A 23,023-nucleotide genomic window follows, 5' to 3' on the forward strand; every position below is an offset into this window, starting at 1 on the left:
AATTCTCATTAACCGATGAGTGAATAGAATGTGGTACGTGCATATGCACACACAATGGAGCTCTACTCTGCCATGAATCCCTGTCACTTTTAGGAGAATGGATAGAACTGAAGCTCATCATCAAGTGAGACTGCCAATGGCCAGCGTCATGTATTCTCTTTCATATGAGGAATCTAGACATTTTTCTTCTTGGTATCAGTTCCTGGGCTTGAACTCAGGGTCTAGGCACTGTTCTTGAGCTTTTTTGTTCAAGGCTAGTGCTCTACCACTTGAGCCACAACTCCATTTCTGGCTTTTTTTATGGCCAGTTCAAGATCAGTCTCACAGGCATCCTGCCCAAGGTGACTTAAAACTACCATTTCCAGAGTTCCACCTCATGAGTAGGAATGAGTTACTGATGTCCAGCAGGAATCAAGATTCTTTTTAAAACATGAATGACGATAGTGTAAATCAGGGACTATTTGAGCGGAAAGGTAAAAAGAGAGAGTGAAAGGGGAGGAGAATACATTCTTCATAGGTGTATATGGAAATATTATGGTGAAACCTATTAATAATTATTTTAAGAGGTAGTAGAGGATACAAAGAGTAACACAGAAGTTAAGTTTGACCACATACATGCATGCCTGAAAATAGGACAATGAAACTATTTTGTACAATTCATACATGCTAATAAAAACCTGAAAGAAAAAAATAAAGCTAGGGGAAGATAATGGCAAACACTGCCATAATTTTGCTGGTCCCTGGATATGAAAGGAGTCCTTGGCCTTTTCCCATCATCCTCTTTATTAGATGAGAAATTTGGAATATCTCCAGCTCCTCTCAGTAAAAGTCAGTTCTGGACGGGAAACTAAAATACCTCTGCCTTCACAGATGCCACACAAGTGATTCTAGAATAGAATAAGAAGTCAATCCCCCAGCTGTCTAAGGGTGTGCTTTGAGATCTTGGCATACTTTTCCCTACAATGCCATAAGCCCACAAAGTACTAATGGCTTGGTGACTGGTCATGCACCTGACTTTGTATCTGATCTCTAGAAAGTACTACCAAATTTTCCCCCGCCCTTTAATTTCCAGATGTCATGCATAAAAAAAACAAAGAAGACTCAGAAACATCTCATGATCATTCTTCCCCTTTAATTTACTAGAAGTTTCCACCCCTGAAGAGAAGGGAAAAAAGCCAAGTTGACAGGCTTCTTGGCACCATGACAATTCACTGAGAGATATGAATTCTCCTAAAAATAAACAGTCCAAACCCAGACTCCTCCACACCTGCTCAAGTCCAGTCACAGTATAGAGGCCTGGCATTCCTGCCAAAGAATTAATGGAAGAAAGGGAGAAGAATTGCTCAGATCACATACTGAATCTTGTATACCTACAACTGTTTAGAGAGTAGGACAAGGGGACTCTGCCAGTGTAGGGTTGATCACCCTAGATCAAAAGAAGTTGAAAGGGATGTTCTCTGGGGACTGGATGGCACCCCTCTGGGATATAGCTAGTCAGCTGGGTCTGGGCAAATATTGGTGGGGCAAAGAATGCACAGTGATATGGAGCTGTTACAACACCAAGCCTGGCTTAACTTATCCATGATCCTTTCAGTCCACTTGATTAGAGCCTGGAGATTTCAACGCAGAAAGACCTGCTATCCAAAGAGTATATCTCCCAATCTGAGTGTGTCTCACATAATTAATGGCAGTTATTTCTCTCTATGCCATTAGAATTTGATTTTGGTTTTAAAAAGGAATGAGAAGCTTTATGCTTCCCTCAAATGGAGTTGATCCAACTGACTACTGTAAAGCACACACAGGTATGGGTTTTCTATGTTTTAATGCCTTTGAACAATTAATATCTGTTAGCAAAATGCTTACAAGGAAGGTAAACCTGTCTGACTAACATAGGGGCTAAGGGAGTAGGGGGTAGCAGATGAGTAGAAAGAGGAAAAGTAGGAAACTATAATCATAATACTCAAAGTATATGTGTGAAAATGGGACTAGGAAAGCTCATGAGATGGGTGGGAATGAGATAGCTGTGAGGTCAGAGCGGTAAGAATGATGGAAGAAGTGATATTTATCAAGATGCATTGCACTTAAAAACTGACATGTTGAATTAAAACCCCTTTGTACAACTACTTAAAATAATTTAAAAATTAAAAGAAAGAAAGAAATTCCGGAACCTGGATCAAATTATAGTAAGGCCAGATGCTATAAAAGAAAAGTTATCCCAAAAGTGAGAATAAAAGAAATTTAGCTCTGAAACTAAATAGTCCACCGTGCATGTATATGCATGCATACAATACACATACACACACACATACACATACATACAGAAGAGAAGCACACATAAAAAGATAAGTTCAATTAAAACTCCATTACACAACAACTTAGTAATAAAAACTGAAAAAATGGAGTTGATCCCAAGGCAAACATAACTCAGATATTAATTTTGCACAAGATACCATGCCTCACCTGTGGATCTAAAACATTCTATTTTCACATGGTCTCAAACAGATTAGTGTTCCCATAAATTGGATACGAGAGCAATCTGAGCCCCTAGGCCCCTCCCTCTCTGCAAATACCACAGAAAACAATAACTCTTTAAAATTAAGAGGAAGCATGGGAGAGGACGTGCAAGGTCAAGATGCACTGTATTCATAAACCAACATTCTGAATCTAAATCCTTTTGCACAACTAGTTAAAGATAACAAAAATTAATTAATTGATTGATTAATCAGAAGATCCCCTAGACGAAGGAATAGACAGAAAACCTGACCAATTTCCTGTGTGATGTAAGTACCCACATGTCCTTTGAATGTTCAGGTCTTCAATCTCTAATGATAAAATTAATAAGTCTACTATCGAAGGATCAACTTAAAATTTCATTACCTATTAATCATCCTTATTTCAAGTACTTTTGGACATCGTGATAGCAAAAGCTTAATTTGCATCTCAAAATGACCATGAGCTATGCAATGGAAGATAGAAAAATGAACTTTTAAATTAATGTGATGCGAGCATAAGAAAAGAGAAAGAATAATGTTGTAGTGTTAGGACACCCATGCCTTCAGTCTGTTATTATTATGGGTTCCGTGACTTAATACATTAACATCCTTCCCTCCTCCCTTTACCCTTATCGTGTAATATACTCAAACGTGTCAAACAGTAAGCACCAGGTAAAGCTTCCTCTAAGAAGTAAAGGCTAGCGTAGTGGGGATGGGTGCCCAGATTCCATCAGGTCTCCTGGCAGTTATCTCCCAGACTCACCTTCCACCAGTTGGTCCAGACTGGAAATCTTCTTGAGCCCATCGATGGTGTAGATTGTTCTCACTCCCTGGGGCAAATTCACGTTATCTGACAGAGTTCGGGTCAAATCAGCCAGCAGGGCCTCAAAGGACCGGAATCGGTCTGGGGAGATGGCATACACAATCCCTTTGAAGTAGCGGTCTCCATTTCGGTAGAAGCGCACCTTCTTGGCCTTCTTCTCCGAGCTGAGTGTCTGCAGCGTGCGGGTGCGGTAGAAGCTGCAGTGGGCGCTGTGCGTGGGGCTGGGCAGGCCGTTCACCCGAGATCCCCGGCTGTATCTCTGCGCCTTGTCCCGCTCATCGAAGTGCTCCAGCTCCATGTCTCTGCCGAAGGACATGATGGACTGCGAGTGGATCCTGCGAGCCCCAGAAAAACACAGACACACAGCCCCAGGTTACTGGCAGATATCGTGGTTGGAAAGGCTCTGTGTGCACCGCTGGGTGGAGATACAGCTCTCACCGCTCCACGAGAGTTGTCAAGTGGGAGAGAGAAAAAGAGAGAGGGGGAGGACAGCGAAGAGGCTGATCCCAGGGGAAATAGCTTATGACTTAACCACAGTTTGGTTGGAAACAGCTCCTACGTATTGACTGCCTACCACCTAGGCACAGTCACAACCTTTCATGGTGATGATTATTGTCACCATTTCCAGAGAAACTGAGGCACAGACATGTCTCCTCCTACATGTCTGCAGGAATTACAGTGGCTAAATGGTTGAATCAGATCCCCTCTGAGATTTGCATGACTCCAAAGCTCAACCCTCACTGAAGGATTTGTGTTGATGATTCTGGTAGAATATAGAAAATACATTACCAGATGATTGTTTACTACTGAAGGGAAGTATCCCTGCCAGTGGCTTCTGGCTGTAATCCTAGCTATGCCAGAGGTTGAGATTTGAGGATCAAGGTTCATAGCTAGTCTAGGTGGGAAAAGTCAGAGATGCCAATGAATTGGCAAAAGCAGGGATTGGGACCTGTAGCTCAGGAAGTAGAGAGCCAGTTTGAGCAGAAGATGCTAAGGGATAGCACTCAGGTCCTGACTGCTGGCATTAAAAAAAAAAGAAAGAAAGAAAAGAATAAAGGAAAGGAAAAGGGAAAGGGAAAAAGAGGACTCGGGGGCCAGGGTAAAAATGAGGGGGGCAGCATTTGACTGTAAGAAGAACCGTTTAAGTAAGTCCTAGGTCCTATCAATTTAGGGAAGGACTTTCCAAAACATGCACTTGATCAATATTTTTAAAAGTGAATTCATTTTCACTCCTTTATATATATTGAATGCTTAAGATAAGTTGTTTAAATTAAAAAGAAAAAGAAAAACAACCAAAAGGCATCCAGGAAGAAGAGGATTTCTACTCCAGGTGTCCCTGGCTCACACCTATAACCCTAGCTACTCAAGAGGCAGAAGCTAGAGGATCAAAGTTCAAGGCTACTTTGAGCAAGAAAATCTGAAAGACTCTGCCTTTAGCAAAAAGTGGGGCTGGAAGGTGTGGGTCAAATGGAAGAGTGCCAGTGCAGAAAGCACAAGGCCCTGACTCCAAACCTCCTGGATGAAGGTTAAAAAAAGGATTACTTCTTTTGTCAGCATAACTTTTTGCTCACATGCCTTTTTAGTAGTCTCTATTGCTGCAGTTGGGGTTTCAAAGTTTCAGATTTTGATCCAACCTTGACCCCATACTACCTGTATAAATTTGAGAAATCTCTGCCTGACTGACATCGTTAAGCCTCAGTTTCTTCAATCACAAATTTGGAACAAGAATACTTAGTATTTAGATATTGAATATATGTTATATGTTTAAATACTATATTTTACATTTAATGCTAAGTACTAAGTAAACGAATGTACATTTAGGATAGTGCCTACTGTATGGCAAGTGTTTTATTTTTATTAATAAAATCTGCATTCTCCACAGTCAATATTTCATTTTCTTTTCTGTGCCAGTACTGGGGCTTGATCTCAGAACCTAGGTGGAGGGTTTTTCAAGTACTCAAGCCAACTCACTAGCTTCCTCCAAACTTTGTAAGCAATAATGATCAAGTTGGCTTTTGATGGGTTTGGTTTCCTTTTCATTCATTCATTTATTCATTGGTCCTGGGGCTTGAACTCAGAGCCTGGCTGTCCCTGAGCTCTTATGCTCAAGCTAGTACTCTACCACTTGAGCAAGCCACAGGTAGACTTTTGGCTTTTTTAGTGCTTAATTTTGGAGAAAAGAGTCTCACAACCTTTCCTGTTCAGGCTGGCTTCTGTGATTCTCAGATCTCAACCTCCTGAGTAGCTAGCTACTGGTGCCCAGCTGGGTTTTGTTTGTCTTTTTCATTCTTTTTTCATTAGTCAAAGCCAGCACAGGCAGGAAAATCTATGAACCTCTTATCTTTGATTAACTAGCAAAAGGACAGTAATGGATCTGTGGCTCAAGTGGTAGAACACTAGCACTGGGACCAAGCCCAGGCCATGAGTTCAAGCCCTAGTACTCCCTAAATAAAACACAGAGGTCATTCTTCTATCCCTTTGACTTTCCTCCAAATCTAATAATACCAACTAGAAGGAAACATTCAGCAAATAATGGCACAGTTGTGTTGCCTGAGGGCACACAAATATAGGTTTAAGGGGCCCTTAACCATTCACCATTAACAAAGGCTAAAAATCAACCATTTGAATTCTCTAGATTGAAGAAAAGACGTTTAAAAGCAGGAAATCTACCCCAAAATTAAAAAAAAGTCAATTTAGAATATGAGTCCTGCCTGTTCACGCCTATAATCCTAGCTACTCAGGAGGCTGGGATCTAAGGATTGTAGTTTAAAGCCAATCTGGGCAAGAAAAGAAAGTTCATAAGACTCTTATCTCCAATTAACTACCAAAAGTCTGGAAATGGAGCAGTCACTAAAGTGGTAGAGAGTTCATCTTGAGCACAAAAGCTAAGGGACAGCATCCAGGTGCTGAGTTCAAGCCCCAAGTCCTGCACCCTCATACACACAAACAAGGAAAAGTTTATTGAATTATATTCAACTTTTTTTCATAACTATTATGTGTTCACTACGGACAAGGACCACGTGTTTTACTTCCCTCCACTCAAGTAGATAATGATGTTGCTGACAAAGCAAAACCACACTCAGTGATATCATGGCACAGGCTGCAGCCATCACTAAATGAATGTCACCAGCCACCCCATACATCCTTGGTGTCCTGGTCATTATTAAAACAGGTACTTTTACCTCTACTAGCTCAAGTGAACCAAGAGCTATGGAAACTTCTCTAGACTCATACGATTCCCCCCTTCCTGCACGGGGGAGCCTGACAGCAAAACACAGCCCCCACATTCACAGACCATGAGTAGCTCCCAGCCTGGGACACATGTGCATAGGGTTCAGAAAGGTAGCCAGAACTGCTTGGCCACAGAAACCACAGACACTGGGTGGGGAAGAAGGTGAGGACTGGCTCTTATCAGAGATTTTCCTACAGACTGCCATGCCAGGAAACCAGCATTCTCGATTGTTCTTTGTGGGATTTCTCACCATTTTGAAGACTCTGTGTTCGCCATGCTCTCTGTTAGATGAACCCACAGGTTCTTGTTTCAAACACAGAGAAATTTGGCATCAGTGCTACCACATTGAGATAAAGGTAGTGCCCAGCAGATTTTAACAGAGGGATTTGGAATATCGGGGAAGCATGGCATAAAAGATGCACGAATCCCTCTGAAAGCAGTGTGCACTCCCACAGACATCTCCACCACAGACGTGTGCATTTGTGTTATAATTTTCCTCTCTTGCCATCCCTTCTGACCAGCATCCATGTGCCATCTCTTACTTAAAAACGTTGCCCTACTTTTCTCTCCCACTGAAAGGCGATATATTTAGGAACCGTCAGGACACCTTATTCATTCTGCAGCTAAGCACCATGTGCACCTTACTCTCCACACACACACACACACACACACACACACACACACACACACACACACACACACACACACACACACACACAGGTGCAGCAGAGAGGCAGTCGATTTGAATGAATCCTTTCATGGCTTTCTCCTGGGCACATATTGCCATGCCAAATCCAGGGGCGAGCCTGCTTCTCCAAAGCAGTCTCTTTTGTGGAGGAGGGGTGTGCAAGCAGGGGCTGGGGGTGGGAGGGAGGGACGAGCTGTGCGTGTTGTACCCTAGGAGGAAAATGCCATTTCCTCTCTCCGCGTGCTTTTAGCACTGCAGGTACTGGTTTGTACACGAGGCAGCCTTGCTGTCCCCAGAGGAACTTGAGATGCTGCAAATGTACTTGAGACACCCGCACTGCCACCATGCCTGGATTTCCCTCCCCTCCCCCCTCCAAGACCCCCCCCCAACCCCCTACCCCACTCCACTCCCAAACGCAAGTGACCCTCCCTGGCTGCACTGGAAAGCATGCACACACACACACACACACACACACACACACACACACACACACACACACACACACACACACAATACGAAGCCAGGCCTGGCTGGCCACTCCTTCCCAGGGGACTTGCTCCTCTCCATAGCCAGGCATGACAATGACAAGCACCGCTCCCCAAGCTCCCTCAGCCTTTGGTTCTCCATCTCCACCAACAACCAGAAGCCTAGGAAGTGGGGGGGACGGGCGATCGCCCGACACTCCCCCCCCCCTACACACACTGAAAGCCCCGGTGGTGGCACCAGACAAAAGAGGCAGGTGCCAGCTGCCCCGGGGCCGCCCGAGCACAACGCCCCCCGGGCCTGGACCTGGCTGGCCAGGGCAGGGCAAGCCTCCCCTGGAGGAACGGTGGCGAGCAGGCTGGGGGGTCCGCCCTTGTCCCCCGGAGTGGCCCTCCCCGCAGTCCCGGCTCCCCGAGAAGGGTTAAGCACGCACCGGTCCTCCGAGAGTCGCCGCTGGGCTTCGGGGGGGGGTCTTTGTGGCCACGATCGGAGCCGCTTCCCGAAGCTGTCCTTGCCCGGCTTGGGCGCGGCCGGGGTTGGGGTGTGCTGCTGAGGGTGCCGGGGGTGGGGGTGAGACGGCAGGCGCGGGATGGGGGCGCGGATGGCGGGCTCCGAGAGGGTGACCTCCGCTAAGGCTGGGCTGCGCCTTGGCCGGTCCTCATTGAAATGCGGCGCTCCAACCTCTCTCTCCCGAGGAGGGCGGCGGCGGCGGGCGCGCTCCCTTCCCAGTGTCTCGCTCGCTCCCTCACTCGCCCGCCCACCCCTCTCTTCCTTCTCCGCCTCTGCGCGCGCCCCGTCCCATCCCCGCCCTTCCAGGCAGGGAGCACCCACCGCGCCGCGCCCCGTCCGCCTCCCTCCCCGCACTCCCCCCCACCTCCCCGCCGGGCATCCACTTCATCCAAACCTCCACCCAAGCCTCCCCAGAACCGATGTCTGGAGAGGGGGACAGAGCCTATGGCCGCCCTGAAGGGCCTGGACAGGGACATGGGCTGGGCAGAGAGGTGAGGTGCCCTAGAAATGGGGTCTCCTTCCTCAAAGGAACCAGCTTCTAGCCAAGCCCCCAGGTGACTCAAGCCTGTCAGCCTAGCTACTCTGGAGGCTGAGATGTGAGGATCCAGGTTCAAAGCCAGCAGGGTGGGGTAGGAACGTCCTGGAGTCTCTGAGCTCCAGTTAGCAGCAAAAAAGGGAGAAGTGGAGCTATGGCTTCAGGGGTACAGCACTAACCTGAAGCAGAAAAAGCCAGGTGTGAGTATAAGGCTGTGAGTTCAAGCCCCAGTACTGGCAGATAGAAACAACAGATGTTTCTTTACACCTCCCCCCCCATACCCTCTGATGGGACTTGGAGGTTGGATGCTTTTCTCCCAGGGTTACAGAAGCCACAACAAAATTATTTCTCACAAAAGATGCAGTCATTCCTTCTGAAAGACCAGCCCAAATATATGCACTCTGGTTTTACCCCCAGGAAGGGCCTGGACTGCAGATGCATCCCTCCTGTGGACTTCAGGACATGGGTTACCTTTGAAACAGTGGTCAGTGTGGAGCATTGTATTTCACAATAAGCCCTTGCTAAGTTAAGACTCAGGTTTTGCTCACAACCCCATGCCTCGGGGCTGCCAAGACTGGTGGTCAGAATGGAAAGCCCCATGAGCTCACACAGCCTTTCTTCCCAAGAATGTTCTAGAAATACAAGCCTTCCCAGCTTCCTCAGACTCTGTACCAAAGTGCAAAGAAGGAGCAGGGAGCCTATGCCAGATTCCTGTGAAACCTTAGCCTGGCTGAGTATTTAGCCTGAATTTTGGTCAACTGGTTTTTTTTGTTTTGTTTTTCCCACGTGCTCACTGCATACCCATATACATACACATGTTTTTCTTCTTGAGGCTGCACATTTAGTAAAACAAGTTTGTGTACATTCGTTGTGCAAATGAGTTTCCTTGTGATATTTCCATGCATACATATAACTGCCCCGCGTTACCCCTCCATCACCATCATCACCACAGAGGCCTTGTTTTCACTCATGTTTTGTTTTAATGTCTATGCTTATCATATGAAAGAACATATTTGTTTTTCCTGGTTTGGCTTATTTAACTTAACAGATGATCTACAGTTTCACCCATTTTCCTGAAAAGGACATGATTTCATTCTTTCTTCAGCACTGTGTACAGGTAGCACACTTTCTTTGTCTTTAGCAGTCGGCAGGCTCCTACATGATATAGATTACTGTTGTGAAAAGCTCTACATAAACACGAATGTGTGGCTATTTCTACTGCATGCTGACTTTCATTCCTTCTGCCACTTGTCAAGAAGTGGCACTCGGATCACATGGTTCTATTTTTAGTCTTTTGAAGAATGTAACACTCACACAATTTATAAATGGGCAAATCAATTGAACAGGTCTTAAAAATGTATGGATGATCAATCAAAGCATGAAGATATGTTTAACATCCTTAACCATGAAGGAACTATAAACCAAAAGTACATGAGATTCCACCTCATTCTTCACTCAAAATGGCAGTCACTATGAATACAAATGATAACAAATAAATGCTAGCAAGGATGGGAAAGGAGAAGAAGTTTTATACATTGTTAGCTGGAATATAAATTAACACATACACTATGGAAATCAGCATGGAACTCCCTGAGCCTATACTTTGTGATGGAAAAATCCAGGTTTTTATTTTTCTCTTGCCTGTTGACCCCTGCTGTATATTCTACTACTTACTATTAATAAGACAGATTCTGAAATGCTTTCAGCATATCATGTTCTGGCTCAATAATTACCTTTGTTATAAAATACAGCTCAAATGTGATGCATGTTACATATTCAATAAGTGATACAATATTTATTTTTGAACTATTTAATAGCCCAGGGATGAAATTACAATGAACTCACTAAATTAACTAAATGCAAATTACTGTGCCTGTTTCCCCAAAACATGGTGCAAAATGAAGGCCTAGGAGTAGGGTAAGAGAATGGCTACAGCTAAGGAGCTAAGTAGGCTCTCTGGAGAATGGAAATCAGAGCTTCTTTTTATCTTGCCAGTGACAAATAGCAAATGATTTCTGCCAAAATGCAACACTAAGAAAGAAATTCTATCTCTTAACCCTCATGGTATTGTGTCAGGACCAATTCCTAACATTTTATGGAATTTAGTCATATCCTTTTGTCTTTCCTACATGTTTCACTCAGGACAATGCAAATAATATGCATAACATGCACAAAGAAACAACTTTGGTTTGGATTCTCTTAGTAGCAACATGCTCCCAAATAGCTGGGCATAAGCAAAACCAAATTCTAATGCAAAGATTAATCTGTTTTGGAAAATACAGTCCTTTTAATCAAAGGCCTCATAACAGAGTGAACAGCTCTGTCCTATATGAACACTGCTTCCTTTAGAGTTAGGTACCATCAGATTTATGTATTCAGAGCTAAACTTCTCTTAAGATCATTTGCACTTAGGCCTATGACAACAAGTGATGGACAACTTATCTATATGTGCATGGATTTGTTTGCTTAAAAAGGTGCTTTGGCTGTAAAGAAAGAGGAGAGAACCAAAGAATAATCATTTTAATTGATTATATATCTCTTTTCATCCACCATTTACTGATTTCTTCATAGAAAATATATTCCCTTATGTGCTTTCAAATAAAACTTCAAATGAGGAATAAGAGCTAGAAGAGATTTGGAGATTTGTTCCTCTGGCGAACAAATTTTACTCCTGACTCAGTCATGATGTCTATGTGGTGACTGAGAGGATGCAAGCCTTCTGTACATCTGTAATGGCTGCCACAGTTATGAAAAACAGCTTTGCAGAATACAGTCAGCATTCTAATATGCTTTTATATTTCTTCCAAAATGTAGGAGGTTCTTTATGGCAATTTTAGTTTATCAAACTTTCTTTCTTCTTTCTTTCTTTTCTTTCTTTCTTTCTTTCTTTCTTCCTCTCTCTCTCTCTCTCTCTCTCTCTCTCTCTCTCTCTCTCTCTCTCTCTCTCTCTCTCTCCCCCCCCTCTCCCTCTCTCCCTCTCTCCCTCTCTCCCTCTCTCCCTCTCTCCCTCTCTCTCTCTCTCCCTCTCTCCCTCTCTCCCTCTCTCCCTCTCTCCCTCTCTCCCTCTCTCCCTCTCTCCCTCTCTCCCTCTCTCTCTCTCTCTCTCTCTCCTCTCTCTCTCTCTCTCTCTCTCTCCTCTCTCTCTCTCTCTCTCTCTCTCTCTCTCTCTCTCTCGCACTTTTGATCTACCGGCATCATAGGAACTCAGTGCTGGGCTTCTTAGTAGCAGATTTTTCTTACCCAGAATCCCTTGCAGAAGTAATCTTCCAGCCTCTACTTGGTTCTTTTCTAAAGTTGATACATGTGAGGAGAAATAGGATTAGGTCTCTGAGAGTTATGGTAAAGGAAGAAATCCTAGACATGGTAGATGAGATCTTTAAAAATAATTCCTTTAGCAGCTCATTGACCTATGACTTGGCACATCCAAGGTTCCACGGCACATGTTAATGTTCCAACTATGAAGTTTTGGATCTGCACAAGGGACCAGGACCTCTACCACCCAACCCCACATTCCCCTTCATTCACTACCTATATTTACCAACTTTAGAAATGTCAGAATGGAGACTGAAAGACCACACTAGATAAATTAAACAATATCTCTTTTTGCCAGTTCTGGGGCTTGAACTCAAAGCCTGAGCACTGTCCTTCAGCAATTTCGATGCTATTGCTCTACCACTTAAGCCACAGCACCACTTCCAGCTTTTTTTCCCTGTATATGTGGTACTAAGGAATCAAACCCAGGGGCTTTGTGGATGCTAGGCAAGCAATCCACTAGGCCATGCTCCCAAACCAACCCCTCCCCCTCTCTCCCTCCCTCCCTCCCTCTCCCTCTCTCTCTCCCTCTCTCTCTCTCTCTCTCTCTCTCTCTCTCTCTCTCTCTCTCTCTCTCTCTCTCTCTCTCTCTCTCTCTCTCTCTCTCCTTCTCTCTTTTGTGGGTCATGGGTATTGAACTCAGCCTGGTTGCTGTCCCTGAGCTCTTCAGCTCAAGGCTACCACCCTACCCCCTGGGCCTGAGGGTTGTCACTGACCTCTTCAGCTCAAGGCTACTGCCCTACCCTTGAGGCAAGCTCCCATTTTCTAGAGGTTAATTGGAGATGAGAGTCTCTGGTCCTTTTGTGCCCAGACTGGCTTTGAACCTTGATCCTCAGATCTCAGCCTCCTGAGTAGCTAGGATTACAGGGTTGAGGCATCGTGCCCGGCTCCCAATCTCTTTTTGAAGATCCTTCATCACTGAGTTTCTAGTCAAAAACAGAAAACATTTTATAACTAAGAGAAATTTACCCTCATTAAAATGACAGCTTACCAGAGTTCCTTTCCTCTCTAAATGTGACATTAGTAAAAGGAGTTCTGCATAGCTCTAGCCCCTGGTAGACAGATGAAATTCAATTGAGATTCACCTCCCTGGAAATTTTCCTGTTGGTCCTAGGATTTCTATTTGGGCCAGATCAAAAACAAACAAACAAGTCTAATGGCCTTTCTCTCCACAGCCCCACACAGTGTCTTAAATTCAATTCCTCATGAAGTAGGCAGTCCCAGCCTTGCAATATCTTCTCCTATGGCATGGTTCGGAAATCTCCACTGCAGAGCAAATGGCAGCACTTCCTGTATATCTCTCCCCCCTCCCCCCACACATGCGCAGAACTGGTAAGGCAGAGTAGGGATGGTCTGCCAGCAAGTTCAATGGGTATTGACAACACAACTTTTGTTAACAGAATTCAACATTAAATCTATGAGTCTGACAAGCTGTCATGCTATTGACTCATCCAGTCAATTAAAATCATTATACTTTTCACAAGTTATGTTCTTGAGTTTTCATTTTATATTTCCTCACTTGCATTTGGGGTATGCAAGTCCAGTGTGCCCTCTGAATTTTCCTTTACAGTTACATGTTGTTATTAGATTCTTCTTTCCTTTTTGAGGGGATGGCAGAGGTTGAACTCAGGACTTCCTGCAAGCTAGATTAGAGCAATTACACTGATCAATGCCTTAGCCCTACTTTTCACTGACTTTTAGATTCTTTTGAGTAAAGTCTCACTTTCCACAAGGGTCCAATGCCAGAGTCATCATTCACCTACTACAAGTTTTTATAGTGAGTGGTTAGGATCACAGGCACACATTACCACACTCAGCTTCTCTCTGAAGGTGAGATCAGGTGGATTTTTCTGCCCAGACTGGCCTAGCCCTGTGGTCCACCCAATCACAGACCTTCACATGTGACACTCATGCACTTCTAGGACCTGGCTTGACTCTCTCCTTCCCCTTTCTAACTTGTTGAGAGTTCGATCCTTTCAGACAAAAACTAATTCTATCATCTTGCACGTGATGTGATTCTTATAGCTTCCCATCATCCTAGAGAACCATAGCTCAGATACAAGCCAAAGCCTTCAGCAGGAACACGGTCCTCACCAGCTCCATCAACTCAACACCCCTGATCTGTCTTTAAGTGGCCACTGAGTGGCTAGTGAGTCTGCTAGTGCCCTTGGGGAATGGCAGAGGCTAACATGGTCTCTAGAGCAAGTAAATATCTACAGATCCATTGATTACTATATTTTGGACTTGGATGTCAAGCTGACCAAATGAGTATTTGTAGGTCACTCGAGATGTAGCATTTATTCATCCAGCATCTCCAATGTACTAGACACTGTGCTAGGTAGGATTAAAACAATCAGATGATAGTGCTGCAAGAGTCCCATGCCTAGGCATGGACAATTTCCAGAAAGTCAGAAATTAAACCTATTTTTACACCAGTAATTACTTAAGACCCACTAGGACCACAAAGGACTTTAGAGAGAGCTTGTGCTCTCTGAGGAAGTAATATGTAAGCCGAAACCTGAAGTTAGCCAACCAATAAAGGAGATAGAGCAATATGCTAAGCGGGAGAAATCACTGGGTAAAGATTTTGCATGGGAAGTGGCTTGCTCAGGAGCAGAAGTAGGACACCAGAGCTAGGACGGAGTGGGTAGGGTTGTGTGGAAAGAAACAGCTGTGAAGATGGGCAGAGGCTGGCACTCCAGGACCTTAAGCGAGCTTTGGCCTAAGAAACAAGAGAAGTCTGCCAGACATTGGTAGCTAGCTCGGGCATGTAATCCTAGCTACTCTGGTGGCTGAGATCTGTAAATTAAGATCTAACACTAGCTTGGAAAAGAAAAATTAAGAATTCTTATTGCTGATTTTCCAGCAAAAGGCTGGAAGTAAGGCTGTGGCTCAAGTAGTAAAGTGTCAGCCTTAAGCAAAAAAAACTGAGAGTACAAGGCCTTGAGTTTAAGTCCCAGTACTGGAACAAAAATAAAAAGAAATTACTGAAGAATTTAAACAGATTTGTAGGTTTTTAAGTTTCTCTAGCTTGGCTTTTTGGATTTTATTGGAGACTGCTGGTGAAGGGTGAAGGAATCAGACAATTTTTGTATTCAGGTCTTACATGGAGAGAGTGGTAGAGATGACCAGAGAGCAGAAGGGAAAGTTCAAGTTGTTTGCATCCTTATCTTGGAATGCAAATATAAATTTACTAATATATTCAAATCCATAGAATCTTTCAGCCCATGGACTAAATATGGTAATCTGAGGCAGAAAACTCTATCATGTAGAATTATGAGTTGTTGCTGGTACAATCATCATGTCAGAAAATAATTTGAAAGTCTATATTTGTACATCTTATCGCTGCACCGAGGCATGGAATACTCCCCTCAAATAGAGAAAATATTACTTAAAGATTCTAAAGATAGCCTCAACCATAGTCAGCTTAGGTAAGTTTCACTTGAATTGAATTTTATTTAGTCTCCTCTTCCTTCTAGAAGTTTCTTTAAAAGATAAAGAAATCATTTATTAATATTTATTCATGAAGACACACTTACATGAAAATAAACTATTTTTGTTAAGTTCATTTTCCTGAGACCATTCACTGCTTCAATGGGAAAAAAGGGTTTAAGATGTCACATTATCTGTATTTATCGTCTAGGAATGCAGAATTTACCAGAAACAGCTATGATTTTTTTATAAACCTGAATTCAGATAATAGCAATTATCTTTCTAAGCTTTAAATTTAATTCAGTTTAAGTTTTTGGAAGTAGATTTTTAAAGTGTCTCCTTTTTTCCCACGACTGAGACTTGAACTCTGGATATCACACTTGCTTGCCTCTTTGACTCATAGGTGGAATGCTATTACTTGAGCCGCTCATGCCTCCAGCCCAGCTTTTTTGCTGGTTAATTAGACACAGAGTCTTGCAAATTTTTCTACCTGGAGTGGCTTTGAACGTTGATTCTCCATGTCTCAGCCTCCTGAGTAGCAATGATTATGTGTGTGAGCCAGTGGTACTTGATTTTTAAAGTATTTTAACGTCTTCTAAACAAAGAGAAAACTTACTATATTCTGCTGTTAATAATCTAAGTAAATGAAAATAATTAATGTGTGTATGTATTCTTGATTTTTCTATGCATATACATATATAGTAAAATAGAGTTTTAAATAGAAAGTTATCAAGAATATATTATTGTTTAGTAACTTTTTTCCTTAATGTTATCTCAGTGTATCAAATCTAACTGCAAGGACTAATTTCATTAGTTCCCAAACACATTATCAAAAGAAATGTGATACAAAAAAATATTTGGCTATACAATATATATATATATATTTTGCCAGCCCTGTGGCTTGAGCTCAGGGCCTGAGCACTGTCTTTCTCAAGGCTAGCACTCTACCACTTGAGCCACAGCACCACTTCTGGCTTTTTCTATGTATGTGGGGTGCTGAGGAATCGAACCCAGGTCTTCATGCATGCTAGGCAAGCACTCTTACCACTAGGCCAAACTCCCAGCCCCCTATACAAAAATATTTAAACAAGACACAAAAACATGAAAGCAAATTAAAATTAGATAATTTGTTTCCTGAAATTTGAAAACTTTTGCCCTTGAAAAGGTGAAAATGAATGCTGGGCATGACAGTACATGCCTCTAATGCCAGGACTCAGGAGGCTGAGCGGGAGGATCACAAATTCTAGGCCATCCTGTATCACATAGCGAGACTTTATTTGAAAACCTAAAGAAAACAATTGTGATTAAAAACTATTTTCACTAACAGAGAAACATTTCCAAAATGGGTATGTGACAAACATCTTATTTTCAGAATAATGAAGCAAACTCAATAACAGAGATAAGTTGAAAGAGACAAAAAGAGACAGACACACAGACAGAGAAAAAAACAGAGACAGAGAAAAGACAGACAGACACAGACACACAGAAAGAAAAAGACAGACAGCAAAAAGACAGACAGATACAGACACAGACAAAGACATAGAGGGAAATAATATACCACCAAAGAAGAGACAAACATGTTCAGCATTATTTGTTAGCAGAAAAATACAAAACAAAGCCAAACAAACTGATTACCAACAATAAGACTCATGACAGAAGTGGACACAGGCATTATGAAAAGCAACTGGCCAGGTGTTGCCTATTCTTAGCAATCTAACTCGTGGACCTATTACTCAAGAGAAACAAAATAAATTTGTACAAAGACTGGAACTCAAATTTTACTCACATTAACTAAATATCAAAATGGGCAACAGCAGTGGTGAATAAAGAAATTGTGGAATATTCACAGAGTACAGCACTGTATTTTAAATGAACAAACCACAACCATGACATAGAATGGACCTCAAGACAAAGTATTAAACATTAAGTGAAAGAAGATACATTTCCAACAGACTTCATACCTCATCATTCCATTTCTATGCAATCCCAGAACAGACCAATGGCCGTGGGGGGCTGGATTGAGACATTGACTACAAAGAAGCATGGGAAGTTGAAATGACAATGGAATTCTTCTAGCTCATCGTTGAGGTTCTGCTTATATGGCTATGCCCATTTGTCAAGGTCTACTACATCACACATTTAAAACTGATCAATTTTTTTTTTGCAGAACAGGACATCATATTTAATGCTTTATCCACTTGCTTAGGTTTTGCCTGAGAGAAATGGAACTGAAGTTCTTTTTCTCTTTTTTTGTGCTTGTAAGTTTTTTTTATTAAAGAATTTATTAACATTGATTTTTACATCATATTTCAAATGACAAAATTCACAAACAAGTGTTCAAGAAGGGGATCTCTATATAAAATCACTGGGACTTTGCTTTTAGAACTTAATGAAAATTAGGCTAAGGGTATGTATGTCATAGAAACATATAGTAAATTATAGCCTAACAGAACTGTAAGGATGTGTGTGTGTGTGTGTGTGTGTTGTTTATTTATTTTTATTTTGCACTCCTGGCCCTTAGGGAAAAATTTAAAGTTAAAAGACAATGATAGGCTGGGCTGGGAGTTTGGCCTAGTGGTAGAGTGCTTGCCTAGCATGCACGAAGACCCGGGTTCGATTCCTCGGTACCACATACATAGAAAAAAACCAGAAGTGGTGCTGAGGCTCAAGTGGTAGAGCTCTAGCCTTGAGAAAGTCCAAGGACAGGGCTCAGGCCCTGAGCTCAAGCCCAGGACTGGCAAAAAAAAAGACAATGATAGGCTAAGAGAAAGTATTTGAAATTTATAGATATATACATATATATCAAGTACTATAAATATAAATGAGCAGCAAAAGTTTATAATTCCTAATTTACAATGAGCCATAGAAATTAGTAGGTAAATAACAAAGCAAAGAAGACACATAGAATTCTTTATTCTTGGGTCAGTGCAAATGACTATTAGTCCTGTGGAAAAAAAGTCAGTCTTCCTGGGGTTGGTGTAAACAACACAAAAATAACACTTTTTCCCCAACAACTTTGCATCTTTTAGAAAGACTAATAAGGTGTATTGCTGGTGAGGATATGAAGGTATAATTTCTGTAGTTTTCTTTGGAATATAAATTATAAATAAATTAGCCTTAAATCCAGCAAATTCTGTCATTTGAAATAAAATCATCATTACATAATGATTTGTGTATAAATTACTAATTGCTAGTCTTTCCTGAGAGTCATTATTAAAAATCTGAGGGAGGTGCTACTTGTAAGTAGGGCTGTCTGAGTATAATGAGGCAGTATAATGACTATAATGTCTAAGTATAATACTTTATGTATGTCAGAATATTATGCTGAGATTAATATCATTTAGGCTATATGTATTAACATAAGAGAATGAATAAAGTATAGTGCTATATAAATTACTTACCAGCATCATCTCACTATTTGATACTGAAAGTTAAGAAAATCTATATGTGGCTTACAACATTAAAGGTAAATATATAAATAGCATAAATATGTATGTATGTGTACATATATCTCTCTATCTATCTACCTATGAATGAAAGTACAATCCCTGACAGCTTGGGGAGCAACAAGGATTTGGGTTGTTGTCCTTTTCTTTGTGAATCCCTGTGTTGGAATCAATACCTAATGCTTTAGTAGTTTGGAAATTTAAGCAAATAGTTTAAAAAATTGTACACAGAGGTAAACATTTTTACTTTTCCTAATGCCTATGGTTTTCAAAAGACTAATCTAGTATACATGCATAGCCTTGAAATCCTGCTCTGACATTTTGCTTTAATAAAATATAAGGTCAAATGATAGAATATTATATTTAATATACCTATATTGTATATAGGTATACATGTGAATTATATACACATGTACGTGTATATATTACATATATGTACATATGTACATGTAAATATACATGCATATATATCCTAATACGATCAAGATAGATAGAAGATAAATAACAGATCATTTTACATTTTGGAAGTGTGGTTCAAATATACAAAGAGGAAGAGGAGAAAGTAGCCACAGGAAATCTGGCTTTTCCCTCAGGGTTCTGAACTTGTTTTTACAGCATCCAAACCAGAATTAGAACCAAAATCTAGACTAAGCCCTGGTGGCTCACACCTGTAATCCTACCTACTCAGGAGGCTGAGACCTGAGGATCATGGTTCCAAGCCAATCTAAGCAGGAAAAATCCATGAGACTTCAACTAACCACCAGAAAACCAGAAATGGATCTGTGGTTCAAAGTGGTAGAGGACTAGCCTTTAACGAAAGAGACCAGGACATCATCCAGGCCCTGAGTGAGTTCAAGTCCCACAACCACGAAAACCACCACCAACAAAGAATTAACGAGAGATATTAAACTCACGATTTGTGAAGTCCACAAATATCAAAAACCTAGATAAACATAAGTACACATACAGTGAAACTTCAAAGCATCAAAGCTGAAGGCAATTACAGTTAACCCTTGATGTTCATAATCAATTGAATCTGTATTTACAACTTTACCTACTTGCTAAAATGTATTAGGAACCACCAAACAATATTTGCCCCACCTTTATGACCATGTAAAAAGTGACAAAATACTGGAATGACACATATTCCCAGTTGGGGTAGAACAAGGGAACTCTCTGCCGTCTTGTTTCAGCTCTATAAACAGATACCATTTTGCAGCCTGATAAATACCATAATTCCCCCAATTCTTTTGTGGGTTTATAGGTGATTGTGTCATTTAAAGACCCCATAAGCCTAGCACTACATCATGATACCAGAACTGTGCCCTACAGAGAAAATGTATGTATTAGAGAAGTTGTACTCAAGCAGGAGTGAATGATAGTGCTGTTGGCCATGTGGTCAATATTAATAAAACAAAATGGTGGTGGTGACTCACGCCTATAATCCTAGGCAGATTTAAGGATCATGGTTCAAAGCCAGCCTGGATAGGAAAATCCTTGAGACTCTTAGCTCTACTTAACTATCAAAGAGCTGGAATTAGAGTTGTGGCTCCTCTTGTAGAGCATTAGCTTTGAGCAAAAGACCTCAGGGGCAGTACTCTGGCACTAAGTTCAATCCCCAGGACTAGCACAGACATATATTAAATAGATGTTAAAGTATTCTTAAACAGAACTACATATCAGACAAGGTCACACATAGATCAACTGTAAAAACATTGCTACTAGAATCTTTTAGATACAATGGTTCTGTATTAACTTAATTCTGTGACTTTACAGAAAACATAACTACTGCAGATGACAACGATGTTCATTGCAGCACTATTTGCCATAGCAAAGTTATGGAATCAACACAGGTGCCCCTCTGTTGATGAGTGGATCAACAAGATGTGGTATTTATACACAATAGAATTCTATGCTGCTATTAGGAAGAATGATGTCGCCACATTTGTAAGAAATGGAAAGGCTTAGAAAAAATCATATTAAGTGAAGTAAGCCCGGTCTAAAGGAAAATAGGCTCAATGGTTTCATTCATTTGTCATTATCAGTAGAAACCTTGGGCTCTCCTAGCAGAGATTTACAATAGAATAAAACCTAGATACATAAGGCCATATAGAATGATGCTAAATGAAAGGACCTCCAGGATATAGAAACAAAAGCCATGTAATGAGTGATTGTTGCCCTTAATGTACTATGTTATCTGTCATCTCTTTTGCTGTCCCTTGGCTATCTCATATTGTTACATATTGTTATCTGATATATTGTATATATGTTTATTTGATTATTTGAAATAGGATAGGGAAAGTGGGAAAACAAAATGAGGGGCGGGGATGGGGGTAGGGAAATGGGGACCAAGACATGAGAAAGGGTATCAATGTATGTGAAGTAATGCACCTTCTATCTGGTGAATATAATGTAATCCTTCTATTAATTATAATAAAAATACATGGCAAAAATGAAATGGAAGCCAGAGAAGAGTGGTTTCAATAGGACAAGATAAAAACAGTCACCAGAGGACCACATACCAAAGAAAATTATTCTCAAGGATGAGCATAAGCTGGGAGCTTAGTGAGTCATACTTGTAATCCTAGCTACTCTGGAGGTTGAAATCTGAGGATCATGGTTCAAAGCCAGCCTGTGCAGGAAATTCAATGAGACTCTTACCTCCAGTTAACCAGAAGTAGAGCTATGGCGCAAAGTGGTATCACTAGCCTTGAGCAAAAGTTCTCAGGGACAGTGCCCAATGTTCAAGCCCCATGACTGACTCTTCCCTTCTGGAAAAAATAAAACAAAAACAAAAACCTGAGAATGACATAAAGATCTTTTTCAGGAAACTTAGAACTGAAACGAATTGCTTCCAAGAATTTTTCTCTTTGGGAAATTCTAGGGAAAGAAAGTATATTTCTACAGTAGGCAAATTTATTCATATGGAAAAAGAAATGAACATCAAAGAAAGTGATAACACTTAAATGTTTAAAATAATAATGTGGGGGTATAAGAAAATGGAACTAAAATTTAAGACAACATATGTTAGCAGAGGTGGCCAAAACTTTAAAATTTCTACACTTGGAAAAAGAATTAAAATGTCAACTAAATTTACATTATCAGAAAATTAAACTTGAGAGCTGGGGAAGTGGTTCAATGGTAGAGTGCTTGCCTGGCATACATGAAGTCCTGGTTCAATTCCCCAGTACCACATACAGAGAAAAAGTCAGAAGGGGTGCTGTGGCTCAAGTGGTAGAGTGCTAGCCTTGAGCAACAGAAGCTCAGGGACAGTGTCCCGCCCTGAGATCAAGTTCCAGGACTAACAAAAAAAGTTAAACTTGAATCTTCAAATATCTAGGGCAGTTACTTAAAAATAGATAAATATGCTGGGCGTGGTGGCTCACACTGTAATCCTAGCTACACAGGAGGCTGAGATCTGAGGATCAAGGTTCAAAGCCAGCCCAGGCACAAAAGGACCTGAGATTCTTATCTCCAACTAACCTCTAGAAAACAGAAAGTGGGACTTGGCTCCAGGGTAGGGACATAGCCTTGAGCTGAAGAGCTCAGGGACAGCATGCAAGCTGAGTTCAAGCCCCATGACAACCCCCCCCAAAAAAAGATAAATATAAGGTGTGGGGGAAAAGTTCAATAAGATTACTTTAAAATTTATACAAAATAAGATGTGCAAAGAAAACAAAAGAGATATTGAACAAATGTAACAATTATAAAGCACAAAATAATTTTATATAAATAACCCAAATATGTTCATAATTACAAAAAAACTGTAACTGTACTAAAAACTCCAAATACCAGGTAAATTTTCCATACTTAAATTTTAAAATTCTTTTTTTTCATATATTTTTTATTGTAATTAATAGAAGAGTTACATTATATTCGCCAGATAGAAGGTGCATTAATTCACATACATTGCTATATACCACCAATCAGGGACATATCTAAAATATGACACAATAAAAAATTTTAAAGAATACAAAAGATTGTATCACATACACACTAACAAGTTCAGATAAAAAGTAAAACTCTCTAAGGATAAAGAGGTATCTCATAATGATAGTTAATGTGAATTC

At 41.2% G+C, this 23,023-nt stretch overlaps 1 protein-coding gene across 4 annotated transcripts in view; it reads right to left on the reverse strand.

The window, feature by feature from the left end:
* The window catches only part of Dclk1 (doublecortin like kinase 1), a 330,559-nt gene extending 322,085 nt beyond the window's left edge, over positions 1–8,474 (reverse strand). For 3 of the 4 annotated variants that reach the window (XM_090342259.1, XM_090342260.1, XM_090342262.1), the window contains exons 1-2: positions 8,152–8,237; positions 3,256–3,650 (exon numbers count right to left, since the gene is read on the reverse strand). In XM_090342259.1, the coding sequence (XP_090198385.1) occupies positions 3,256–3,631 (376 nt within the window). In that variant the 5' untranslated portion in view covers positions 3,632–3,650; positions 8,152–8,237. Of the gene's footprint in view, positions 1–3,255; positions 3,651–8,151 lie in introns of all 4 variants that reach the window. The other variant, XM_090342261.1, reaches the window with a different exon arrangement.
* Positions 8,475–23,023: the final 14,549 nt, after the last annotated feature.

Source organism: Megascapheus bottae, chromosome 11 (genome assembly GCF_031878675.1).
Source record: "Megascapheus bottae isolate mThoBot1 chromosome 11, mThoBot2.hap1, whole genome shotgun sequence".
Lineage (NCBI taxonomy): Eukaryota > Metazoa > Chordata > Mammalia > Rodentia > Geomyidae > Megascapheus > Megascapheus bottae.